This window comes from Salmo trutta, chromosome 17 (genome assembly GCF_901001165.1).
Source record: "Salmo trutta chromosome 17, fSalTru1.1, whole genome shotgun sequence".
Classification (NCBI taxonomy): Eukaryota; Metazoa; Chordata; class Actinopteri; order Salmoniformes; family Salmonidae; genus Salmo; species Salmo trutta.
In genome coordinates this window covers 44,668,059-44,683,316 of record NC_042973.1, presented here as the reverse complement: position 1 = coordinate 44,683,316, position 15,258 = coordinate 44,668,059, and the positions used below count along the sequence as shown (strand labels likewise).

Sequence of the window (15,258 nt, the reverse complement as noted above, 5' to 3'; positions counted from 1 at the left end):
CTGGGGAGCAAGGCCCACCCAATAATTATATGTCTTTTTACCTAAACATGCAAACACCATCAGATAGAATTCATAGCAAGCAGTGCACTGGAATGACATTCAGATGAACTGGAATGACAATTCACTCTCATGGGATGGGTGGCCAAAAATAACTAAATGAAAGTCACATCCCCAACAAGCCACGAATATGACATGGCATTGTGTGATCAATAGCATGAGATTAGCTATAAAACTGCAAATGTTCCTCTCTACCCTATAGCAAAATGTGTAGAATTGCAGGAAGTTAGCAGTTCCCACCAACAGATTTGGGCTACGCTACTGGCTCAAGGAGTCTGGAATCATATATGTCATATTGATTGTGTTTATAAAGGGTGGCAGGTAGCATAGCGGTTAAGAGTGTTGGGCCAGTAACCAAAATATTGCTGGTTCAAATCCCCGAGCCGACTAGGTGAAGAGTCTGTCTGTGCCCTTGAGCAAGACACTTAACGCTAATTGCTCAGAGTGTCTGCTAACTGACTAAAATGTTTAATGTAAATATATATTTCCTGACTTTCTGTGCCTTATTTAGTCAATGTCATTTAACCTGGTTTAGTACTCCCATGCACTCCTCCATTTTCCAATTTGCACTCCCTCATTTGACTTACCGCACAGTAGTAATGTGTAAATGATGCCAAGCACTGTAGATGAGAGACACAGATGAATGTCATTGTTGATATCAAAGAAATCTATTTTCCATGTGGTATCAGTTCTTATTTTTTGGAATATGCCAAGTAACAGGAGATACTTTTTAACCTAACTTGGAAAGTCAGTGATATGTAATGCTTTTCAACCAGCTCCTATACTGTAATGTTACATACATATCTTATTAATTTGTGTGAAATCAAGCAGCCTCTATCAACCCATACATAGGATTAGGGGGAGGTATAGTACACTGGTAATCTGTCTATAATGAAATAGGCAGGACACGGGATCGCCAGGAAATTTGACCAATTAAGAACAATGACCTTTTGCCAAAGTATAATTTAAGGATTAAAGTTATAAAAATTCAAAACAAGTATCTACCATGATTTGCATTGAAATAATCATTGTAAGGGCAGTTTATTTGAACATCAGGATGTAAAGGATTGAACTATTAGAAGGTAGGATTAGTTCTCATATAAAGGCTATATTCATGCAAATGCATAAGGCTTATTTCTCTTATACAGTGCCTTCAGAAAGTATTCATACCCCTTGACTTATTCCACATTTGTGTCTCGTTTCAGGTAACTAGACATATTTCGCACTTCACTACTTCACAGGAGAGGAATTTCATCGTAATTTAAAAACAATCAAAATGCATTTTCTGCCAGAAATGCCTTCTGGAATAAACTTGTGTGCCATCTGTAAATACGAATAAAACAATACAATTACGAGCCTAATTGGTTTAGCCACGAAAAAAGCCAGTAACCTTCCCGCTAGCCATAATTGGCTGGGATAATGGATGTGCTGGACATGCGAGGAGATGAGTTCTGATTGGTCTGCCATGTAGCATGCTTCTGTCTATTCCACAAGCTGCTCAGTATGTGTAGGTAATCCTTTCTAACATGGCCTTTTTTTAAAGATATCTCAAACTTCAACAAAGTTTTTATTTTTTTTAACCTTTGTTTAACTAGGCAAGTCAGTTAAGAACAAATTCTTATTTACAATGACACCCTTGGAACAGTGGGTTAACTGTCTTGTTCAGGGGCAGAACAACAGATTTATACCTTGTCAGCTCAGGGATTCGATCTTGCAACCTCTCGGTTACTGGCCCAACGCTCTAACCACTAGGCTACCTGCCGCCCCTCAGTGGAATCAGTGGAATGCCCGGTAGAAGCAGAGTTCGATAGCTAAGGATATGGAGAAAATGATCTCGTTTGATTGCAAATATTATACGGAGGGAGTCAAAAAGAGAACACCTGTCTCCAGATTACATCTTCAAACTAAGGGCAACCATAGCGTCCGTGACAGGGAGGGAGAAGCGTTAATCCATGTATACAGGTAAGAGGGTCTAGCTAGCTACATTTTCAGATATTATATATTTCTCATTTTGTCAAAGTCGTTTTCATTGCAAGTTAAAGCATACTGTTAGCTAGCTAGCTAACATTATGTGTATGATCTGTGTAGTAATACTATTCGTATCTCAGAAATCGATTTTGCAATTCTAGTTAAAGCCTAATGTTAACTAGCTAGCTAACATTGAACCTAGTTGGATAAATTGAGTTACCTGCAGATTCGGTATGAGTTGGGATTATGGTTCATTGTTTAGCTAGCTAGCTACATGTCTAAACAAACGACTCCAGTATGCAAGTAATCATTTCACTGTATCGTTTACACTTTCTGTATCCTGTGCATTTGACAAATAAACGTTGGTTTTATTTGATATAGTGTGTGTTCACCAGAGACGGTAATGCAAAGAACAACATGACCTGCACCAAAGTCAAATTAGGATATAACGTTATGCCAACGAGACAGTGTCCAAGTTCTAAAATTCTCCGGTAGAATGCCCTGCTTTTATTTTCGTCACACTCACAACCGCTATTTTCTGTAATTAGCTCGCCATTAACTTGTAAATAATGATCTTGTTGTGAATTCATTTTCCTGTGATAATTGTAAAGAATTAGCTGAAGTTAAGACGTTGTCAGCTATGATATGGTCATTATTTGAACTGACTATCGAGCTAACTTAACATTAGCTGGCTAGCTAACAAGCTAGAAACGAACCAAAACATTGTTTAGAAAGTTTCTTTCAGTTGCCTGGCTTAGTAGATTGACATATCCTTAATTCATTTTTAAACGGTTGGGTTTGTTGGTGTCAAATTACACCAGTTATGCTATTTTTGACCACCAGGCTGCTGATATCATGCAGATTGTCGTTTTTGTGCTTTGTTGTCTGCACCATGCACAGTATATAGTGTACTTCATTCCACACTGTTTGAACTAAGAGATTAAAAAGGTCCGCCACAAGGTTATGTGGGTAATTGTTTCCTGTAATGATTGTATAATACACCCTCCGAACTGCACGGTTGCAGCACAACAGAAGACCACACCATCATCTCCCAGAGCCCAGTTTCATTCTCCAGACAGTCACCCAGAATTGCTTTTAAACTCCAATATGACAGCGTTTATTCTTTATTACACACTCTCCCAGAGGCTCCCAGCTCATTTAACATTATTACGATTTGACAATATTTCTCCCGCTGCCGTGCAACAGATCCCTTGGCAAAGTCACTAGGTTTTGATTGTGCTTGGGCATCAGATGGGAGCGGCAATGGCGAAGGCAGAAGTATGCTGGGTACGTTGGGTCCTCGGAGTGCCACACGCTGGCAAGACGGCTGAGTCAGGGGAGCTGCTCTGCCTGCCTGCCTCTGAGCATGATGTGATGGGGGAGAGCAGTGTGGTTATGGGGGCTCATGGCCCTGCCTCTCAGTTCCTCTCCGCTTGCGGGAGTGACTGGCCTGACTGGCACCTCACTGAAATCAAATCAATTACGGCCCAGACTTCTCTGTAGGTGGATATAGACAAACAGACAGGGCTTCACATGAGGTCAGCCTAGGGTCAACATGACAAATAATTAAAAGATCAACTTTTTAGGGAAAAAGATAAGAGTGCCTTGATTCTGGGGCGGTAAGAGCAAAGATAAAAGTGAAGACAAAGTCTAAGATATATTCTTTGTCAGAGTGCTATTTATTAGAGAAACTTTAGGTAGGCTACTTACTACAAAAACAAAGTATGTTAAAAAAAACTAGCTACTGTTTATCTTTCTCTAAAAATGGCGACACGCTGTGTGTCATTGAGCTCACATTCAGCAATAATGAGTAAAAAGTAAAGGCTGTGTAAGGACTATTTTACCAAGAAGGAGAGTGATGGAGTGCTGCATCAGATGACCTGGCCTCCACATTCCTCCGACCTCAACCAAATTGAGATGGTTTGAGATGAGTCGGACCGCAGAGTGAAGGAAAAGCAGCCAACAAGTGCTCAGCATATGTGGGAACTCCTTCAAGACTGTTGGAAAAGCATTCCAGGTGAAGCTGGTGGAGAGAATGCCAAGAGTGTGCAAAGCTGTCATCAAGGCAAAGGGTGGCTATTTTAAGAGTCTCAAATATAAAATATATTTTGATTTGTTGGTTACTACATGATTCAATGTGTGTTATTTCATAGTTTTGATGTCTTCACTATTATTCTACAATGTAGAAAATAGTAAAAATAAAGAAAAACTCTTGAATGAGTAGGTGTTCTAAAACTTTTGACTGGTAGTGTAAGTATTTAGACTCTTTGCCATGAGACTCAAAATTGAGCTCAGGTGCATCCTGTTTCCATTGATCATCCTTGAGATGTTACTACAGCTTGATTGGAGTCCACCTGTGGTAAATTCAATTGATTGGACATGATTTGTAAAGGCACATACCTGTCTATATAAAGGCCCCACAGTTGACAGTGCATGTCAGAGCAAAAAACCAAGCCATGAGGTCAAAGGAATTGTCCGTAGAGCTCTGAGACAGGATTGTGTTGAAGCACAGATCTGGGGAAGGGTACCGAAATGTTTCTGCAGCATTGAAGGTCCGCAAGAACACAGTGGTCTCCATCATTCTTAAATGGAAGAGGTTTGGAACCACCAAGACTCTTCCTAGAGCTGGCTGCCCGGCCAAAGTAAGCAATCGGGGGAGAAGGGCCTTGGTCATGGAGGTGACCAAGAACCCGATGGTCACTCTGACAAAGCTCCAGAGTTTCTCTGTGGAGATGGGAGAACCTTCCAGAAGGACAACCATCTCTGCAGCCATCCACCAATCAGGCCTTTATGGTAGAGTGGCCAGACGGAAGCCACTCCTCAATAAAAGGCACGTGACAGCCCGCTTGGAGTTTGCCAAAAGGCACCTAAAGACTCTCAGATTGTGAGAAACAAGATTCTCTGGTCTGATGAAACCAAGATTGAACTCTTTGGCCTGAATGCCAAGCGTCACGTCTGGAGGAAACCTGGCACCGTCCCTATGGTGAAGCATGGTGGTGGCAGCATCATGCTGTGGGGATGTTTTTCAGAGGCAGGGACTGGGAAACTAGTCAGGATCAAGGCAAAGTTGAACAGAGCAAAATACAGAGAGATCCTTGATGAAAACCTGCTCCAGAGCACCCAGGACATCAGACTGGACCTCAGTCCAACAGGACAACGACCCTAAGCACACAGTCAAGACAACGCAGGAGTGGCTTCTGGACAAGTCTCTGAATGTCCTTGAGTGGCCCAGCCAACTCTCAACGGAAATGTTGTTCATGAAAACAACCTTAGTTAAATCCTTACAGATTTGCTAAATAGACCCGGCTGTGATCTAGTCTTCCCTACAGTCTTGTATGTAATTGAAGTGGTAATGTGTATATGTTGAAGGAGAGAGAGTGTTATTAAAGGGGGGGGGGGGGTGAAAAGCCAGTGGGAGGCCAGAAGGATAATCTGAAAACAAAACAAATATTTATTTAATGGTTGCCAAATACAGTCAGCTCAAAGTATTGGGACAGTGACACATTTTTTGTTGTTTTGGCTCTGTATAACAGCAATTTAGTGACCCCTTTTTGTTGTTTTGGCTCTGTATAACAGCAATTTGGATTTGAAATGATACAATGACGATGAGGTTAAAGTGCAGAATGTCAGCTTTATTTGAGAGTATTTTCATTGATATCGCATGGACCGTTTAGAAATTACAGCACTTTTTGTTCGTGGTCCCCCCATTTTAGGGGACCAAAAGTATTGGCACAAATTCACTTTAAAGTAGTGAAAAGTTTAGTATTTGGTCCCTTATTCCTAGCACATAATGATTACATCAAGCTTATAACTCTACAAACTTGTTGGATGCATTTGCTGCTTGTTTTGGTTGTGTTTCAGATTACTTTGTGCCTAATAGAAATGAATGGTAAATAATGTATTGTGTCATTTTGGAGTCAGTTTTATTCTAAATAATAATATAATATGTTTCAAAAATGTCTACATTAATATGGATGCTCCCATGATTACAGATAATTTTGAATGAATCGTGAGTAATGATGAGTAAGAAAGTTACAGACTCACAAATATCATACCTCCCAAATAATGCTAAAAATAACCTCCCCTGTTATTGTAATGGTGAGAGGTTAGTATGTCATAGGGGTATGATATGTGTGCTTGTATTTCACAGCCGGTTTGGGTTTGCACCACGCACCCTTTTTTCTGTCTCGCTTCATCTCGCCATCAGTCATCTTCATCGCCCGGTCCTCCGACATGAATTCCATCTCTGTGTGGGACTTCAGGAAACTCAGTATCGATCCGCCAGCCGCTGCCATGCCACACGTCCGCTAGCTCCGAAGCCCTCGCTCGACTGCCGTTCGGTTCAATCACTGTTGAACTGGATTGGCTCATTTACTTTTTAAAACAAGATTGAAGCTTACAAATCTGTGTAGGGTGTGTGACAAACGATAGCCTGTGGTGTTCCCATCAATCTGCTCTTTGAGCTTGTTTGTTTTCGGGAAAGGGATTTACAAAAGTAAACCTTCAACAGTGAACGTAAAAGCAATATGCTGGCTACTGTTGATAGTCTCAACAACAAAACGCTACAAAGAGACCCTGTAGCCACATCAGTATCTCTTTTCTCAAAATGACTTGTTTTCCATAGAAATCCACAAAGAGAAGGAGGCTTTCTGGGTTTTGCGGAACCATCAGTCAACCATAAATAATGTATTTTTTTATGCAAGCACGCGGGGCGCGTCCCAAAAAGATAATAATAGGCTACATGTAACACCACAGATCTCTCGCACCCTGTTTTTCCTTTGATTTCAGACACCGCACTGTCTCACAGAGCAGCATCAGCCCCTGCTTAGTTGTACATCAAACGGGTGTGTTTGCTACTGGGCCTTTTCAGCAGCAGGTGACAATGCAGCTATGTTAGCCTCCTGCTCCCCCAAACTGGCCAGCTGAGCTGAGCTACTGTGTATGATTCACAAGAGGGATCCTCTTGTGGAAAAAAACAGCCGTTATAAAATAACAGACACATCTGGTCCCAAGATGCCCACTTTCACAGCTCTCAACTTTGGAAAGTGTTTTAGATTTCATAAGAGAGGAATTAACCCGGTTGGGTATCTTTCTGTGTTCTCCATGCAGTTTTCTCTAATTTGACCAAACGAATGCATCTTTCTCTCTGTGTGTTTGTCATCCACAGGGTGATGAAGTTCTGACAGTGATAAAAACCAAGGCGCAGTGGCCAGCATGGCAGCCCCTGAATGTGTGAGTACACTGTGATGTACAAGAGTACCCTCACTTTTCACAGGATTTAAAATGTTAGTTGTCTGTCTAAAAACGATGAAATTACTTGTGGAGATTATCATTTGATAATCATTCATTGAGAATTTAGATGAAAACAGAATTTCTCATAGAAAACAGGCTAAGGAGGAGATAATCACCCAGCGTTAATTCAATAGCTACCTGCCTGGCCTGCGGGTGTTTTCATTTTTCATGAGGTATTTTGTTTGCAAAAGGAAGACTCCTGTTTTGATGAGAGATGTGTTTCCTCTGGGTGTTTCTGTGATTAGGGTTATAGACTCCCTCCAGTGCCAATATGCTAAGACGTTACATTTACCTATTTTAACATCAGCCAAGGCAATTTTCTCTCTTTAGATGAGGCTGTTTGGAGTCATATACATTTGTTTTATGTAAAGGGGGATCAGAACAACATAGATGTCTCAAAGGGAAGGAGATTGTTTAAAAAGACTGATGTGCATGTGGAATAAGTTCTCTAAATAAGGCACAGCGAAATGTAGGTTGTTGTTTCCATACTTGTTTAATCATCTCACAGGAACTGCTTGAATTAGATCAGTTGTATCTAATTGAGCAGTATGACACTCCCACATCGTGCTATATTACAGAAATGTACAGAGTTGTGTTGTTTATCACCTAATTAACATGACAAGGAGAAATATGATATAAGTATCGCTTCACACGTCAGTAACTATTCAGATGTTACTGGATGTTATTCTCCTCTTAGTATTTGTGTTGTGGCAATTAACACATAAATAGAGTCCCAAAAAAGCACCCCTATCCCTAAATAGTGCACTACTTTTCACCGGGGCCTATAGGGCTCTGGTTAAAAGAAGTGCACTATATAGGGAATAGGGGGCCATTTGGGACAGAAATGGTCTATTTGCCTCCACGCACATTCACCAGCCTTAACATTTCCAACATAACATCTATTTCATTAACACATATTTTTTGTGTTCTAGTGATACAACATTATTCTCTCTAAGTTCTAAATAGAAACAAGTCATTATTTATTAATATGTTGAGCTGTTATGAACGAAACGTGTTATACATTTTTGTTTAGACAGTATGTAGCTCATTTAAACACTTAAAGCAGATAATTGGTGTGGTATGTGATGCATTAAAATGAAACCCAAGCTGCCTTCACCAGTCTTTAACATCATGTCATTGTGTGTTGGTCAATCAGATCAGTCGGCACATTGAGGAGCATACGATGCATGTCTGTATCTGTTTGTCTATTCAGGCGGGCAGCTCCCTCGGCTGAGTTCTCAGTGGACCGTACCCGTCACCTCATGTCCTTTCTGAGCATGCTGGGGCCCAGCCCTGACTGGAACGTGGGGCTGTCTGCAGAGGACCTCTGCACCAAGGAGTGTGGCTGGGTCCAGAGGCTGGACCAAGACCTCATCCCTTGGGACGCAGGCACCGACAACGGGTTCACCTACGAGGTGAGGCCCTGGGGCCCCCAGACATGGGGGTCAATATGTAGTAAATGGCTCTGGTTTCAGTTATCAAGTAAAAATACTTCTGCCATTCTAACTTTCATAACCAGGCCTCTGTATTTTGCCATAAATCTGTAACGAAAGCAGTTGATCTACTTTCATTAATAGTGCAGGAGCGTTGCTTTTTTATTTTTGACTTATGAATATACAAATCATCCAGCCTCGGCTGAAAAACGCATAAACAGATTCAGCGAAAAACACACTGCAAACATAAAACAGCACATCCACTGTGTTGTCGTTTTATTGAGGCGGACATATTTACCCAAGTGGCTGCCTCACTGACTAGTCTTGTGTCGCTACACTGTAAATATGTACCCAACAAATCCTGCGCTGGAATTTATAGTTCATTTTCTGCTGGCTTGAAAGATACTGGGAAAAGTAAAGGAAAGACACTGCCATCTATAGGCCAGAAAAGACACTGAAGATACAGTATATCCAGACTTCAATGCATACCCACACACATAGCATAATCATACACACTCTGTAAATAGCCTTTATACTTTCTATGCGAAGAAAGCGGAGGAATCATGCATTCATATACCCCAGTTGTGATTTAGTTATTTCCTTTTTGGCTCCATATGTTGGCTGCCAAAAGTCAACTAAAACTAGATTCCCTGGAGTTAAAGTAGAAAGGGACTCAATAGCTTTTGTAGTTTTCTCTTCGACTGTTTTGGAACGGCAGCATGAAAGGTGATTCACAAAGCACCTAGCAGGAAACAACGTCATAAATCACTCATAAAAGGAATATTACACAGCCGATCAATTATGCATATTAAGATCAAACACAGAAGCCCCTAACAGATGGCAGCTGAACATGACGAGGTGCTCGCTCTCAGCCTTGTGCCCATACTGTTTCACTAGCTCCCTTCCCTGTGCCCATACTACATATTACATTACATTTGAGTCAGTTACCAGACACTCTTATCCAGAGCGACTTACAGTTAGTGCATTCATCTTCACCCTAAAAGCACCAACATACAGTATTTCAACCCCTAAAAGCAACAACAGGGGTCATTTTTGGATGTGATGGAAAAATACACTTTCTGTCAAACAGTAACCCTTTTTGATTTTATTAACCTTTTGTAACACAAGTAAATTCTTTAAATTCCACATATTCAAAATACACCGTTTTTAAAATGTTTTGAAAATATATTTTGATACATCTCATCCATAGCCACTTGTTATGAACATTTGTCTGTTATTCAAAGTGTTGTGTTTCTGTCGTACTCAGAGGCTGATAATTTGACGATTGAGCTAATCTGACATACCGGTATGACCTAAAATGGCCACAGATAAGGTCGATTTAGGCGATATGGGTGCCGTTGACATCAGACTTTTAGCTCTAGTTCAAATTTCATCTAAAAGATGAGACTCTGGACTTGGTGTAGAGACATTGACTGGAACCTAAATATGTATTTACATTTTTTAGATATTTTTGAGTTACCGGGGATGCCACGCCCCCCAGAGGCCAAATCTGGGGTTGATCCATATCAATCTATTTTCAGGGTACATACCGTACATCTACCTCTGTACCAAATGTTGTGATTTCATTGCAAAGTTTACTATTGATTTCGCATTTACATCTTAGGTTTGCTCAACAAGTATACAAAAGAGATATTTCAGGCTTTTTAAGACTGAGAGGTCTTATTTAAGACACTATACCCCGTGTTACAGTTACTGCCAGCCCTGTGCACATACTGCCCTGTGTTACACTTAAAAGTCCAATAAAGCCGGGGGTTTTTTAAATCTCAATATCAAATTATTTCTGGATAACAATGAAGTACCTTAAAATGGTAAAAAAGATAAACAAAAATAGCTTCTTAGGAAAAGGCAATTTCTCAAGCAAGAGTTTGACTGTCTGGGAGTAGTCCAAGTGGGGAGTGGGAAACTGAAAATGTGCTGTTATTGGCAGAGAGGTTTGAAACTCTCTTATTGTTCTTAACTAATTTGCTGCTAGGTGATGTCACCATGGAAGACCAAAACTCCAAAACTTTTCAAACAGTTTTTGCACTAAAAGGGCATGATCAGTTTTCACAATTTTACAGTATTATTAGTGTGGATATACAGTGGGGAGAACAAGTATTTGATACACTGCCGATTTTGCAGGTTTTCCTACTTACAAAGCATGTAGAGGTCTGTAATTTTTATCATAGGTACACTTCAACACTTCAACTGTGAGAGACGGAATCTAAAACAAAAATACAGAAAATCACATTGTATGATTTTTAAGTAATTAATTTGCATTTTAGTAGGTGTGTCCAAACTTTTGACTGGTACTATGTGTGTATGTATATATACACTGCTCAAAAAAATAAAGGGAACACTTAAACAACACATCCTAGATCTGAATGAAAGAAATAATCTTATTAAATACTTTTTTCTATACAAAGTTGAATGTGCTGACAACAAAATCACACAAAAATAATCAATGGAAATCCAATTTATCAACCCATGGAGGTCTGGATTTGGAGTCTTACTCAAAATTAAAGTGGAAAACCACACTACAGGCTGATCCAACTTTGATGTAATGTCCTTAAAACAAGTCAAAATGAGGCTCAGTAGTGTGTGTGGCCTCCACGTGCCTGTATGACCTCCCTACAACGCCTGGGCATGCTCCTGATGAGGTGGCGGATGGTCTCCTGAGGGATCTCCTCCCAGACCTGGACTAAAGCATCCGTCAACTCCTGGACAGTCTGTGGTGCAACGTGGTGTTGGTGGATGGAGCGAGACATGATGTCCCAGATGTGCTCAATTGGATTCCGGTCTGGGGAACGGGTGGGCCAGTCCATAGCATCAATGCCTTCCTCTTGCAGGAACTGCTGACACACTCCAGCCACATGAGGTCTAGCATTGTCTTGCATTAGGAGGAACCCAGGGCCAACCGCACCAGCATATGGTCTCACAAGGGGTCTGAGGATCTCATCTCGGTACCTAATGGCAGTCAGGCTACCTCTGGCGAGCACATGGAGGGCTGTGCGGCCCCTCAAAGAAATGCCACCCCACACCATGACTGACCCACCACCAAACCGGTCATGCTGGAGGATGTTGCAGGCAGCAGAACGTTCTCCACGGCGTCTCCAGACTCTGTCACGTCTGTCACGTGCTCAGTGTGAACCTGCTTTCATCTGTGAAGAGCACAGGGCGCCAGTGGCGAATTTGCCAATCTTGGTGTTCTCTGGCAAATGCCAAACGTCCTGCACGGTGTTGGGCTGTAAGCACAACCCCCACCTGTGGATGTCGGGCCCTCATACCACCCTCATGGAGTCTGTTCCTGACCGTTTGAGCAGACACATGCACATTTGTGGCCTGCTGGAGGTCATTTTGCAGGGCTCTGGCAGTGCTTCTCCTGCTCCTCCTTGCACAAAGGCGGAGGTAGCGGTCCTGCTGCTGGGTTGTTGCCCTCCTACGGCCTCCTCCACGTCTCCTGATGTACTGGCCTGTCTCCTGGTAGCGCCTCCATGCACTGGACCCTACGCTGACAGACACAGCAAACCTTCTTGCCACAGCTCGCATTGATGTGCCATCCTGGATGAGCTGCACTACCTGAGCCACTTGTGTGGGTTGTAGACTCCGTCTCATGCTACCACTAGAGTGAAAGCACCACCAGTATTCAAAAGTGACCAAAACATCAGCCAGGAAGCATAGGAACTGAGAAGTGGTCTGTGGTCCCCACCTGAAGAAGCACTCCTTTATTGGGGGTGTCTTGCTAATTGCCTATAATTTCCACCTGTTGTCTATTCCATTTGCACAACAGCATGTGAAATTTATTGTCAATCAGTGTTGCTTCCTAAGTGGACAGTTTGATTTCACAGAAGTGTGATTGACTTGGAGTTACATTGTGTTGTTTAAGTGTTCCCTTTATTTTTTGGAGCAGTGTATATATATATATATATATATATATACACACACACACACATTTACACAGTTTAACACAGGAAATCATATTTTTGACTGCACTGGGCCTTTAATACCAACTCTGCACCTATACTAACTCCTATTAGAATTACTGTTAGTACTGTTGTACTCACTCCCTTCCGTGGACCTATATTACCCTATCTACCACTTACTCCTAGCCCAATGTCCATATTGTGTCACTCATAGTCCACCCTGTCTCGTACCATTCCAGTCTCCCAACAAGCCAACGATACCCCAGGAGAGGATCCGGCCCCTGACCAGCCTGGACCACCCCCAGAGTCCCTTCTACGACACTGAGGGAGGCCCTATCACAGCCTTGGCCCGGGTGGTGGTGGAAAGGATAGCCAGAAAGGTACCTTCAGCACCTGGCTCATTCATTCCGCTATCTTTGTCTGTGTCTGCTCCCTCTCTCTGAAGATATGTGAATGTTCATGCAACATAACTCTCCTCACAGTCACTATACATGTAATGTTGCTTTGGATACATAGCTCTTTGAATGGGCAGTAGACTGACCAGGTGGATCCAGGTGAAAGCTATGATCCCTTATTGATGTAACTTGTTAAATCCACTTAAATCAGTGTAGTTGAAGGGGAGGAGACAGGTTAAAGAAGGATTTTTAAGCCTCGAGACAATTGAGACATGATTTGTGTATGTGTGCTTTTCAAAGGGTGAATGGTCAAGACAAAATATTTAAGTGCCTTTGAACGGGGTATGGTCGTAGGTGCCAGGAGCACCGGTTTGAGTGTGTCAAGAACTGCAACGCTGTTTCACGCTCAACAGTTTCCCGTGTGTATCAAGAATGGTCCACCACCCAAAGGACATCCAGACAACTTGACACAGCTGTGGGAAGCATTGGAGTCAATACGGCCAGCATCCCTGTGGAACGCTTTCGACACCTTGTATAGCCTGTGCCCCAATGACTTGAGGCTGTTCTGAGAGCAAAAGGAGGTGCAACTCAATATTAAGAAGGTGTTCCTAATGTTTTGTACACTCAGCCTATATTGCCATAGTGATCATAGCAAGTCTTTGGAAAACAACATAGAAAAATGACAATGTGTTTGTCTCCTGACAATTGAAGCAAAGAATTTAAAAAAAAAGTCTATCTATCTTTTAAACCGACAACCAGATGTCATATTGACCTAACCTCCATTTTACAGAAGATTGCCAAGAAAATAAATGACACATATTCGGGTGTTTACCCTTGTCTCCGATGAGAATGTGATATTAAATGGTAAATTGAGAATCTTATCAGTGTTTGTGATGTTGAATCATGTTTCTTGTCCACAGGGAGAGCAGTGCAATATTGTCCCGGACACTGTGGACGATATTGTGGCAGATATTGGCCAGGAGGAGAAGGAGGAAGGTGTGGAAGCACTTTATCTCAACCAATTTGGGATGTTCAATTTAAAAGCCACACACTCTAGCTGCTGGACTTGCTTTGCCTGAATCCATGTTTAAACTTCCAGATGTCTGTCTGCTGAACACCATCAACATGGCAAGCAGGAGAAATGAACCTGTGGAGTTTGTTTCTAACCACACTGCAATTAACGTCCAATTCTACCTTTGAACCGGGTTCTCTCTAACCTCTTTCTGTTGAGGGCAACACTGTCTGTTTCCTTAACAGGAAGGTCTCTAGTACATTACAATACACGTACTGTGGGTACTGTACAGTAACTATACACTGTGGTTAGAGCAAGACCTGAACTGTATGAACTTGCATTTACTTTTTTAGGCAGTTAGGCGCATTAGTCCATACCTATACAGCTCCAGCACATTCTAAAGCAGTGAAAATATAGGGTTATAAACAACAAAATTTAGTTTGAATACTCCCCTCCCTATTTACATGATATCATTAGAATATGACAAGATAGTGACATTTAACCAATGCCGTTATTGTCACCAAGATGCATTGTCACCAATGCAGTTATTGTCAACCAAGATGACTTGTCAATGCATTGTCTAATAGAGTATTTCTTCCTCCAGATGACACTCCAGAGACGTGTATCTACTCCAACTGGTCTCCGTGGTCAGCCTGCAGCTCAGCCAGCTGTGACAAGGGCCGGAGGATGAGACAGAGGATGCTGAAGGCCCAGCTGGACCTCAGTGTTCCCTGCCCTCACACCCAGGACTTCAAGCCCTGCATGGGGCCTGGCTGCAGCGAGGAGGGTGAGGACTAAGGACAGTGTCACAGGCCTGTTTCTCATTTAGCGCTAATGCATGGAACTTGAATAGAACCGTTCAATCACTGCTATGAGTCAGCTGACAAAGTTGCCTCAGCTTAGACATGAATACAGTTGTTTGCCTGCCTGGTAAATGGCTGTCTTTTTAGACTATATTGGGTGAAACGTCTATGAATTTTTGTGAGAATTGAAATCCAACAGTTTTGTCTCATTCAGAACATGTTGTTCCATCTCCAATGGCTGTAAAATAGCTTTCAGAAATTGGGAAAAGACAGTGAATTATATGTTATTGTTTACAACAAAGCAGGTCATAAAGAAGAGGTTGTTGGCTAAAGGTTTGTCTGCTGCTCTGCAGGCTGAGCTGGTGATCCCTGTGT

General features: G+C 42.0%; 1 protein-coding gene across 3 annotated transcripts in view; it reads left to right on the top strand.

The window, feature by feature from the left end:
* The window catches only part of LOC115152269 (spondin-1), a 142,438-nt gene that overhangs the window by 117,165 nt on the left and 10,015 nt on the right, over window positions 1–15,258 (top strand). For all 3 annotated transcript variants that reach the window (XM_029696957.1, XM_029696956.1, XM_029696958.1), the window contains exons 8-12: window positions 7,193–7,257; window positions 8,531–8,732; window positions 12,913–13,053; window positions 13,989–14,064; window positions 14,685–14,867. In XM_029696957.1, the coding sequence (XP_029552817.1) occupies window positions 7,193–7,257; window positions 8,531–8,732; window positions 12,913–13,053; window positions 13,989–14,064; window positions 14,685–14,867 (667 nt within the window). The remainder of the gene's footprint in view (window positions 1–7,192; window positions 7,258–8,530; window positions 8,733–12,912; window positions 13,054–13,988; window positions 14,065–14,684; window positions 14,868–15,258) is intronic.